The 12,150-nt window shown below is 37.2% G+C and overlaps 1 protein-coding gene across 1 annotated transcript; it reads left to right on the top strand.

Moving 5' to 3' along the window:
* The first annotated feature begins 1,018 nt into the window (after positions 1–1,018).
* Positions 1,019–3,086, top strand: LOC114481307 (60S ribosomal protein L19). The gene is made up of 6 exons (XM_028476018.1): positions 1,019–1,150; positions 2,025–2,131; positions 2,233–2,355; positions 2,486–2,606; positions 2,697–2,807; positions 2,909–3,086. The coding sequence occupies exons 1-6, from the start codon at positions 1,146–1,148 to the stop codon at positions 3,033–3,035; spliced, it is 594 nt and encodes a 197-aa protein (XP_028331819.1). The 5' UTR covers positions 1,019–1,145; the 3' UTR covers positions 3,036–3,086.
* Positions 3,087–12,150: the final 9,064 nt, after the last annotated feature.

The raw sequence follows: 12,150 nt of genomic DNA, 5'->3' as shown, positions 1-12,150 counted from the left end.
ATGCCGGCACTGCAATGCTAACAGTGGCCAGTGGAGGGCAGCACCGAGCTAAAGCGCAGAACACATGACTCCAATGCAGCTTGTTCCGCGAATAAGATCTCTTTACTTCTGATTATTTTAAAAACAAAAGCTTAATTTTAACTCTTTGAAGTTCACCAAAACAAGTAATTTAAAGAACTTAAAAGAAAAAAAAAACCTTTTCAATCAAAAGAAAAATAACTTCAATCAAAAATAAACATTTTGATAGAAGAAAAAAGTGTTCAAATGCAAAAAAAAGAGACCCAAATAATGCATTTGAACACTTTTTTTTGATTGAAAAGATTTTTTTTATTAAAGTGATTTTTCTTTTGATTGAAAACGTGTTTTATTTAATTTTATTGAATGATAAAGACAAAAATTTAAAGAACTGGCCTACTATCATCGAAACATTTTATGTCATTTAAATCAATTTTTTTAATGCAAAAAAATCATTTGCTGTCATTATGTTTGTTATAATTTGGTTTATCATTATTTTTCACTTAATTTTCAATAAAGACTGCAAAGGCAAAAACAAAGACAGTATAATTTACTTTTTCTTTGCATTTATTATTCATAATAAATAAACCAAATTGCAGCATGTAATCTTTTCCTCTTTTTACTGACATAAAGATAGATTTTTACGTCTATGAAGGATTTTAGGAGCAATAACAATTTAGCTTTTGTAGTTTTTTTTTTTTTTTTTGTTTTGTTTTGTTTTTTCATTTTTTTTTTGTTTACTTATCAGGCTACTACATCTGTAAAGCGCATTTTAATTGTGTTTTTAAGAGTATTATAAATTGTCATTTAAATAGTTAATATTTCACAGCTACTTTTCCCGTGCGTTAAATTAATCCATTTTAAGATTTTAATTATAATGTAATCCATGCCAGACCGTACCATTAATAAAGTGTGGGGCTTAAAATAAAACAAAATAAGGCATTGTAAAAAGCATACTTGTTTTATGTTTTTTCAAATTTTGATAGTTATTTCTATGTTAACGCACCTGCCTCCTATTAAAATGGTAAAGTTTGCAATATTTGTGTTTTACCAGTTTTCTCGCCCTATAGTTAACTAATGGTACGGTCTTTGACGGCAGACTTCCTTCGTTTACCAAGCTAGCGGCAACCATGAGGTAAGTCTGCTGTTTGGTAAACAATTGTGCACGTTTGAATAAAACTGAGCGATTTAATCCGTACGTTTTCACACTTTAATATTGTTGGAGGAAGGCTGTGTCTATTTGACGTATATTAAAGTAGTTAGCTTCTATGGTAGCAGAGATGCGGCCTGTGTTAGCATGTGATATCTGGTGGTATGCTAAAGTAGCTAAGCTAACTTGGACAACAACATGGTGAAATAACTTACTTTTTGCAGACTAACCAGACGAAGGTCCCAGTAAACTCATTACTTTTCCCCTTAGTTGTTTAATTTATTTTAGTTTTAGTTGCCATTACGTCATTTAATGCGTCATTTACAAAATAAAGGTCCAACATAACGTGAATTAAGTGATAGCTTTATTTATTCCACGTGAAAAAGACCACAGCATTGTGTTATAAAAGGTTTATTAGGGAGTGGTATAATTGATGTCTGGATAGATACATAAATAATATGGATAATTTTGGGAGAAAGTCTGGTCATTTATGTTAAAATCAATGAAAATTAAATAATCTAAATATTAGTAATATCAAATTTCAGCAATAATACTTGATAAACAGTGATTTAGAAATAATGAGAATGAGGTTGCCATTGCAATTATGCTTTTTTAATAGTTTACTTATGCAGTTATCAGGTCAGGACATTACTTTTGGTACTGTGTTGTTATAAGGGCCAAACTGATGGTGACCTGGTGAGAACAAAACAAAAGTTGGTCTTTGTCACCAAACTAGGGAGTTTGTTAAATGTGGAAAGTAAAAAGAACTAAAGTGGGACATACTCTGGATTGCATGACAGGGTAATTCTGAGGATTATGTGTATGTTGCGCTGAGATCATCTCATTTCTGTCCAATCAGCATGCTCAGGCTGCAGAAGCGCTTGGCGTCCAGCGTCTTGCGCTGTGGAAAGAAGAAGGTGTGGCTGGACCCAAATGAAACAAACGAGATTGCCAACGCAAACTCACGTGAGTCGTTTCCCTGTTGCTTTAACGCACTTAACATCCGATTTAGCATGATGCATTAATGCTGACGTGTTCTTGTTGTGAATTTAATTTGTCTGATGCAGGTCAGCAGATTAGAAAACTGGTGAAAGATGGGTTGATCATCAGGAAGCCCGTGACTGTGCATTCTCGTGCGCGCTGCCGCAAAAACACGCTGGCACGTCGCAAGGGTCGTCACATGGGCTATGGTAAAGAGTGGATTTTAGTTTTAATGCATTTAAATGAATTGTTCCTGATAAGAATGAAAGAAAGCAGTTTACATGTAGTTACAGTACATGTGTAGATTTTAGTTAACCGTTAGATGGACTTCCTTTTCAGGTAAGAGAAAGGGAACAGCCAACGCTCGTATGCCAGAGAAGTTGATCTGGATGCGTCGGATGAGAATCCTGCGTCGTCTGCTTCGCCGCTACAGGGACTCCAAGAAAATTGACAGGCACATGTAAGAATTAATTTCACTTGTTTTTAATTAGGGAAGTTTTAAAGCTTAAGTAAATGCAAACATTAAAATGTTGTCTTATTTTGTCTTCAGGTACCACAGTCTTTACTTGAGAGCTAAAGGTAATGTGTTCAAAAACAAGCGCATTCTGATGGAGCACATCCATAAACTGAAGGCAGATAAGGCTCGCAAGAAGCTCCTCGCGTAAGTTTCATTTAAATTTTTATATTTTTCATCCATCTGTTTTTATCATACATAGTAACGTTAAAAAAATAAATAAAATCTACCTTTCTTTGCACATCCAGTGACCAGGCTGAGGCTCGTCGTTCAAAGACAAAGGAGGCTCGCAAACGCAGAGAAGAACGTCTTCAGGCCAAAAAAGAGGAGATGATAAAGTTGCTGTCCAAGGAGGAAGAAGCTTCCAAGAAATAAATTGGAATTTGTTTTGTTTTTGACGTAATTAAATTCGGAACGTAAAAAAAATATTGCTTTTTTTTTTAATTTTATTTCATTTTTTTCCACTCTTCACACATTTTCAAAGGCTGTACATTTATTACAATAACTGCTCATCCTCAAATGATCATGTATAACATACATTCAACCAATACATCAGCTTTTCTTTTTCTCCAATTGTGTTTTGCAGCCCTAAAACTGATATATTTGATACTTCTTTAAAGATAAATTATCTTGCTTTAATAAACTGAAAGTTAAATGTGATTTTTCTCTTTAGAAAAGGTTTGCAGACGATTTACCAACCACTGCATCACATTGTCCAACAGATGGCAGCAGAGACCCAGACTAGATGTTTAATAATCAACTAAACTAGAGTGCAGTTGTTAGTTCTGGTTTTAACAGTCATACATTCTAACAAAGGTCAATGGATTTGTTTTTAATAAATTAAATAGTCTTAGAGCACATTGGCCTAAACTCGTCTTATGCATTTAATGTACAGTACTGATCGCTCAGCAGCTACGCTTTTAACAGTTCTGTGCATTAAGTCTAACACATTTGTTTTCTCTGAGCTGCATTTTTTATAAACCACTTAAAAGCCCCCCATAAATAAGGACGGCCATGTATTGCTGAGTCAAACTTTAAACTTGCATATTTAATGAGCTCCCTTATTCTTTTTTGGACATGTGTTCCTTATGAAAAGCCTTTCATATTTTAAAAAGTCTGCTGAGTCAAGAACTAAAGTGATGAGGGAAACATGGACTTTACTAAGATTAGTTTTGTTTATCCCAAATGAAATGATGTGCAGCCTCTAATTATCAGTTAACCAACAAAATATCCTGCCTTGGTTTAACATTTCTGTGTTTTCTCTGCAGAATTCTTATTACTTGCCTTTTGTACTTGAACTTGAGTTGGCAGCGTGTCAGCGTGGTACTTGGCGCTACAGCCAATCCCCAGCTGACTGAGGTCCAACAGATTGAGACAATCAATTACTGGTTCGTTCATTCATTCCATTTGGACACTACACTGTATTTATTATGCATGAATCAGGAGAAGCAAAGATGACGAGAACTACAGAGAGACAGCAGCACATCTTTATACAGTACGTGATCAACATTTGTTTAACTTTTACAAAAAACACCCCCGGAAGAGCTGGAGGAAGTGGCCGGGGAGAGGGAAGTCTGGGCCTCCCTACTGAGGATGCTACCCCCGCGACCCGGAAACGGCTAAGCGGGAGAAGATGGATGGATGGATGGAAAAAACAAACCACACAAGTGTTGTACAGTAACACCTGAGATCAATTATCAGTCATTTCAGAAGGAGCGGATGTCCAATTCTTAGAGCTTCATAGAACATTTCAGTATTACATCTTTATAAACGGATACTCGTTAAAAATATCTATAAGTGAAGCATTATTACTTAGCAGTGAATCAATACTGGACTGTGGGATGGTTGGTACAGTGATTAAGTTAATTCTGTGACACATTTTAACATCTTCTAATCCATGGATTCTCTTATGTGACTCAAGTCTCTGTATTATAGTTTAAATAGTGCATAGTTTACATTTTATATTAAGTCTCACAGCCCAAGTCTACCCTTCAAAAGTAGTCTAACAAAGTGTAGAGATAAAAAAAAAAGAAAAAAGCTGAATGCATGGATATCGAGATTCAAGATTAATGTAGATTTCTATTTTAGTGATAAAGAAAATTACAATATCGCCATTATTGATATATTTCTAATTTATAGCTTATTTTGTCTTTGAATACTAGTTTTAGGAGTCACGGCTTTCTCTATTTCTCAGAAGAGCATTAAAAGCACCTTCCCCTCAAGCCACACTACAGAACTCACACACACGTGCTGTCCCTTATAAAATAAAAAGCCAAAAGTGGCACATACCGTGCAGCTGTTTTTTAATAAATGTGCCTGTGTGGCATTTTGCATCAGCAAATTTAACCCAGAATTTTCTTACTGGAAAGACTTTGACTTAAAAATATCAAGGTTTATATTGTATATCGCCATTTGGAGAAAAAATATTGAGATACGCCTTTTGATCTATATCGCCCATCCCTATGCATGGACTTTATTTATATCCTGATACATTTAAAGAATTGCAATCATTTTAAGGCTGATTTTTATCTTTTTTAAATGAGGGTGCACGTTTGCAGAGTTACTATATAATACATCTGACGACACTTTATATAGTGAGAATTTGTATAACATGAATGAAGTTCAATCTGCCAGGATATGAGAAGATCTATATTTTTTAAATTAATCTAACTTACATTCCTCAGAGACTTCCCATTCACCAAATATATACTGTATATGTTGTAATCTCTGTCATGCATGAACAACAATAACCCAGAGCAGCTTCAAAACATCCTTCATTTAAAATGCCAAAGACCTTGTGTAGTAGTAGTTAAAACGAGTGCTCTAATTCTCAGCATACTGCATCTGTTTAGCCTCATATCCACACATCATTTAAACACACACGAGCCCCACGAGCCCCACTGTCACTAAAAATACATTTTAACTGCAGTCGTCACCGATTGGACCTGCTGAGACAAAAGCATTGGTATATAAATAAATGTAAGGTCTGCAGAATGATGGCACGGGAGTTAGTGAAGGGGAAAACAGCCATTGTAGAGCGAGGCCCTTCTGCAGCCCCATTAATGCATTTCTTCATTACCAAGAGGCACTCCTAGTTCCTGAAGCGTGAGTCTTATGGGATTAGATAAGGAGGGGAGAATATGAGCTGAAACGAAGCCCTGCGTTTTATTACAGCTGGCCTTCAACACTGGCAAAACAAATGGAGCACACTCATGAATTCAGGAGCACTTTAGCAATTGAATTGAGGGGATGAAAGTAATTTAACTGAGATTATTTTGAGTAGAAAAACAGTTACCTCACAGCTAAATAAGTTATCCTGTGCTTCTTCTCTGTGCCCAATTAACTGCTTGTTCATCCTTTTTTCTTTAATCGCATATACAAACTATTACTATTAATATTAAATGCTTATTTCTACCAGATGTCAAAAGAGTCGACCCATTTGAAAATGCACATAAAGTCATAATTCGAGCAAGATTTTTTTTTTTTTTTTGTCTTCTTTTTTAAATAATGTGTTAAGGTTTAATTTATTCAGAAAACAAATTTCCTAAGGAATAGTTATCTGAATTATTATGTGGAAGTCAAGGAAATATCGGTAATATTTTCCTTGAAGTTTTATACATATAAGGCTAATATTACGCTGTCATTAGCGTGAATAAGGCGTCATGAAGGCTGTCATTAAGTGTAATTTGCTGAATTATGACACTTTTCGCTGAATTACGATACCTTTAGAGCTATGTTGGCATTTTTTGGGTTAGGTGGAGGGATCAAGTGGGGTTAGGGTTAAGGTTGGGGTTAGGGGTTAGGGTAAGAAACAACACTTAATGGCACCTTCTTCATACTAATGACAAGTGTCATGTCATAATAACGACAGCGTAATGTCAGCCATGTGTAAAACTTCAAGTAAAGTGTTACAAAACATGAAAGGAAACATCAAAGCGATCAGCAGACACCTCTGACGAAGACTGGCAGTTGTCATTTGAAACATGTCAAGAGATCAAAGTGGATTTCCTGAGGAACAGTTGTCAACATTACACGTTAACTTAAAATCACACACTAATCTCATCTCTCTCCATCAATCCTTCTTATCGCTCCCACTGTTATTTTTATTTCCTTCCTTTCTCACATGTTCCGGTCACTCTATTACCTAATTGCTTTGGGTTATGGATGAGAAGATGTATCGTCACTAGAAGGAATCAAGAGTTAATTTCCCCATTCATGTCGGATGAGTGAGCGAGGAATTAACAGCGATGAAGGGTGCTGTCAGAAATCTCCCCTTCGTCCTAAAACATCCCTTTGTGCTTCAAATTCACTCGGTACAATCAGGAAAACCCCCCAGAGACGCTGAGCTGTGTTGTCCTAGCACACAGAAGGACATCACTAATGATCCTGTGATCCAGAGACCTGCAGTACACAACGTACCAGGACTGTGCCACGATGCTAATAAGGGCAGAGTGAACCAGCTCATCTCCTTCAGTTTCCTGGCTCTTTGATTAAAAGTAGCAGCTTTCAGGTTGACTTTAATAAATCAAGAAAAGAAGCTTGTACGTACAACTTTAGATTTACATTTAAGAAGGTGGTGATTGACTGAAAACGCCCTCACTTTGTTCTTCTTCTTCTTCTTGTGTACACTAGTTAAAACTATTACTCCTCTGTTATTGGTGAAAGGATCGGGCTGAAATTTGGTAGCTATAATCTATGGATGTGTACGCATCGACGCTCGGAGCCCAAGAAAAAAAACAAAAAAACAAAAGTCGATTCCTCATTTATTTACAAGTCAAATATTACGACAGTTGGTGGTAACGAATCATTGACACATACCAATATATAAATGGGGCCCATTACTCCGTATGTGCCACGGGGGCCAATTTCAAATGACTACTCCGTTAATGCTCGATGAATCGGGCTGTAATTTGTTGTGGATATTCTATGAGCGGATGTCAAGAGCCTCTCAGAGACCTTTTTGAAAAGTGGGGGGGCACCCCCTAATTTCTAGTTCATCAGAACTTGTTTATATCAGACTGTTCCCATCACGTCTCCATTAACATTTTATTTTCAGCCCTAAAGTTTTGTGGGTTTTGGTTTGGAAAGTGCAACCACCGTTTAGGAGCAGACAGAGCTTAACCAAACAAATCAAATTTAAAAAAAGAAGAAAAATCACTGATGTTATTAGCAATGTTTGACTAAAAGCCTCATTTGACAATAAATGACTCAGAAAGTCATTCATCAATAACAGATTAAAATGCTAAACGACGAGATGATTCATTTTCCCACATTCCTCATGATGTGTGTGAGAGTCAATTAATTTATTCTGTGTTTGGTTAGATAACACTAAAAGGAATTAAATTGTTCACATTGGTTCATTTATGGGTTGTTGTTTTTAACACAGATGAAGACTTAAAAACATATAAATATCATCGATGATTTGCTGTCTGCTAACAACGAAACAATGGGAATTTTAAAGAAGACTTTCCTTTCCTTGTGCTTCTTTCTGTCAGGGTGTTAACCCTTAAAATGTGCCTCGGGTGACATCATGATAAGGAGCATTGTGGGAATAAATTGATGAACCAACGCTGTAAAAACGTACAATGTAAAATGTGTAAATGACACACATGTAAGCAGAGAAAAGTGTTTTGGTGAAGTTCCTACTAATTGGAATGAACCCCGATGCCCTGCTTCAAGCATTTAAATAATCTTCTTTACATTATAATAAATGTAAAACAAAAATGAAAAAAACAGGGCCCATTGCATGTTAGATTTAGGAAGACAAAGGTGAGGTACAGTATAAGCTCACATATACAGTAGCTGCAACCCTGCACCTCCATTACCAAGTCTCTGAGGGAACCCCAATTACCACAGTTGTTCATTCAATACAAAGTCAATCAGAAATGTAAAACAAGATACATGTGAAAGATCAGTATTATGTTGCAGAACAAAACCGTGGAAATAAATTCCAACAGTAATAAGAAACCATTATCAAAGAGAGGAACCATTTTGAGGTACAGTATACGTGGTGTACCCCTCGTAGCGAGATAAACACTCAATAAACTGGTAATTACTAACAAACACAAACGACTCCCTTTCATTACGTTGATTGAGAGAAATTGAACAAATCAAGCAGTAAATAATGAAACACACTAGTTTTAGAGTCAAGAGTCTGGCAGACAGACTCTTGACTTTCATATATTTAATCTTTCATGCAAGTCAAGGAGCCGACAAGCACATCAAAGCTTGATCACAGCCCAGAGGCTGAAGACTGAGGGAGCAACAAGGAGGGAAAGTGGCCATCCCTAATTAAATAATGTGGGGCTAAAGTGCAGCGTGGTTAAATCCTGTGATGGAATGAGGTGGAAGCAGAAAGCAGGTACGGACGGTGATTTAAAAGCTGATATTTTACATCACATCTTTTTTGATGAACACTTTACAAATGGCAAAGTCTCTAATTACCAAACCCAACTTTGTCATGTGAACGGCTTCAGCTATGCAATGTTTTTAGCCTTTGAAATGAAATAGAAGTTACATACAGAAGTGTCCTTGGTTACCCTATCACAACGCCTGTGTTACGTTGGCAGCTGTGTTGGGAAGTCTGCCAGTCGGTGATGGATGATCTCAGAAGCAAGCAGGAGGCTGCTTTGAAACGTTTACACAAAATTGAATCCAACTTGGCTTGCTAGTTAAAGGCCACTTTACTGGATCACTGCTGGAGACCGCGACTCAAGGCTATCAAAATTGAGCTAGCCTGAATCAAAAACAAATTGCTTATCATCATTGGCTCCCAAAGCCAGCCATCAAGGCCGTCTCATCTATCCACCAGGATGTTGTTGTGCAGAAAGACGCTCCGTTACCCCCTCCCCCACCTGGAACTTTGTTTCTGAACCAGATCTATTCAAGGTTGTCACGTCATCTGACTATATCAGAATGGAGCAAAGGGATTATATCTCAATGCCTTTGTTGACCCTCTGTTCCTCTCTGTAAGCTATAGGGGAGGCGGGTGAAGTGCTCACAAGTGGCTGCACGCACATGCCCCCCAGCGGCTGGCAATCCTTTGCTCTTCTCCATCATCTTCTTCTTCTTGTTGTGTACACTAGTTAAAATCGCTACTATTTTATTCTTAAACGGATCAGGCTGAAATTTGGTAGGTATAATCTATGGATGTGTACGCATCGACGCTCAGAGCCCGATTTTTGATTTGGAGTCCCCTGGCCCACTTTCTGCCCCCTCGAGTTTCTGTTGTGAATGTGTTTTGTTTTGGTGCATGTACGCTAGTTTTATACTGTCCTCCCCAATAGAGAACTCAGTTTAGAACCTGCCTTTTCCCCTCACCTCTCCTCCTGTTGTTCTCCCACTTTTCATCTAAATACGGGGCGCCGCCCTTGTGGCGACCCACAGTTCTTCCGCTCCTGTCCTCCCATGTTATATGTGTTATATGTCATTGTCTTTTCATGTTTCTCGGTCAGGATGAAACTGAAATGAAATTTCATTGCTCTGTTGCTCTGTAATGACAATGACAAATAAAGTTGATTCTGATTCTAACCCAAAAAATGCCAACATAGCTCCAAAGGTGTCATCATTTAGCGAACAGCACATAATGACAGCATTCATGACACCTTATTCATGTTAATGACAGGAAATGTCAGCCTTATGTATAAAACTTCAAATAAAGAGTTAGGAAAGTTTTTTGGAGTAAAATCTTGACCAAAAGCAACTTTAATATGGTGAGAACATGAAAATTCCACAAATAGGATCCCAGTTAAAACTCAGAAGCAATCAATCAATCAATCAATCTTTATTTGTATAGCGCCAAATCATAACCAATGGTATCTCAAGACACTTTACAGTAGAGCAGTCTTAAGGACGGACTCTTCATTTTATGGATACACACATATGCATATATACGTATATACACATACATATGTATCCCACACCCAACATGAAGCACTGCTGTCTCATTGCAAATGTAATCTCTGAAAGCTTTTTATGTACGTTTTGCCAATAATGCAAAGATAAAAACTAAATATACTATCGCTACTTTGTGAGACATTGACCTGGACGCACGCACACACACGCGCACACACACGCACACACCACATATATGCCAAAAATACTAGTTTACACTCATGCATCCTTAAAACCGTTCTAAAACAATTCTGCACTGTGAAAAACAACAGTGAGAACCCACGTCATGAATAAAATCCTTTTCATTGTATTTCCTTATGTTTAGGACGAAATGTGCGATTCCCCCAAGGCTTTCTCTGAAGTACTGACTCTATGTGGAGGCAAATGAAGGGCATCTACCATTCCCCCAGTGCGACACGCTTCAAAGCCTACATTCATGTGTCGCCTCGCAGGCCTTTGTCCTGTTCCACCTCGGAGGAAATGCATTGACTTTCCATCAGATTTAAAGCCATCAGCAACGTGTACCATCTCTATCTTTGGACTAAAGAAAAAAAAAAAAAAAGTATCAGACATAATTTTTTGGAAGAAGCATCTCAAGACTTGAGGAAGTATATCGTTAGTGGCAGGAGATGAGACCATGCATTAAACATGCTGCCTCTGTGTACCTGCTTTATATTTATATTTAAGCATGGGCTCTGTGGGATGTAAACACTGCTGTAACCTGAGGGGGTAGAAGCTTGATTTCAAAGACTTTACTTTGCTTGCTGTATTTTGCTCGAGTACGCACAAATAATATGCACACCTTCAAGTTTACCTGTTAGTAAATGACCTCATGTGCAGAATTCGGGTCTAGAAAGCTCTACCGTGGGAACAAGGATGAGAACACAGTTTGAGGAATTCAGAATATGTAAAAAAAACAGATGGACACAACAAAGCTCTGAAATTTCCCAAGGGACTTCTGAGCCTCTGGTTTACTGCAGCTCTTCAGATCTCTGTGAAGTGACAAAAGTATCTGACTATAAATGTAGATTCTATGTTCAGTCTTTTTTTATTCCTTTGACTTTGCTGAATCTAGCACAACCTACAGATTTTGATGTCTTAATGCAGCAACACACATTAATCCCTGATGTATGCTGTGCTCTGCAGAATGAGTTACGCTGTGTGAGGAACCCAAACCTTCTAGATAGAACTACTGCTAATGCTCCACGTGACCGTTATGGTTTCTCAGTGTGTTGCCTCTATGATGGAATGTCTGTCATTTGCACCATGCAGGTTAAAAATAAAGTAGCGAAACACACTACATACAGTATCTGACACACAGTTTGTAGTTATTAGGAAAATATGATGTATGAACTTCATGCACATGTCTTCCAGTCACGCTGCAACTACTAATGGACCACAAGTATACTCATGTTACTGTAATTGAGTTGTTTTTATGGGTATATTTCTAAATCAGTCATTTGTTACATTCCGACACCAAAATGTCACTATCTATACTTATAGTCAGAAAATTAATAGGTGTTATTTTATTTTTAAAGATATTTTTAAAATTTGACAAACCTTTTATTTTATACAGATGCCTTTGTGGAAAATAAAT

Source organism: Gouania willdenowi, chromosome 19 (assembly GCF_900634775.1).
Source record: "Gouania willdenowi chromosome 19, fGouWil2.1, whole genome shotgun sequence".
Classification (NCBI taxonomy): Eukaryota; Metazoa; Chordata; class Actinopteri; order Blenniiformes; family Gobiesocidae; genus Gouania; species Gouania willdenowi.
This window is presented reverse-complemented; position numbering and strand designations above follow the sequence as displayed.

Excerpts from the sequence above, each read along its gene's own strand:
- LOC114481307 (XM_028476018.1), top strand. Across the intron at positions 2,132-2,232 it reads GATTGCCAACGCAAACTCAC|GTCAGCAGATTAGAAAACTG; the intron begins GTGAGTCGTTTC and ends TGTCTGATGCAG. Across the intron at positions 2,808-2,908 it reads GCTCGCAAGAAGCTCCTCGC|TGACCAGGCTGAGGCTCGTC; the intron begins GTAAGTTTCATT and ends TTGCACATCCAG.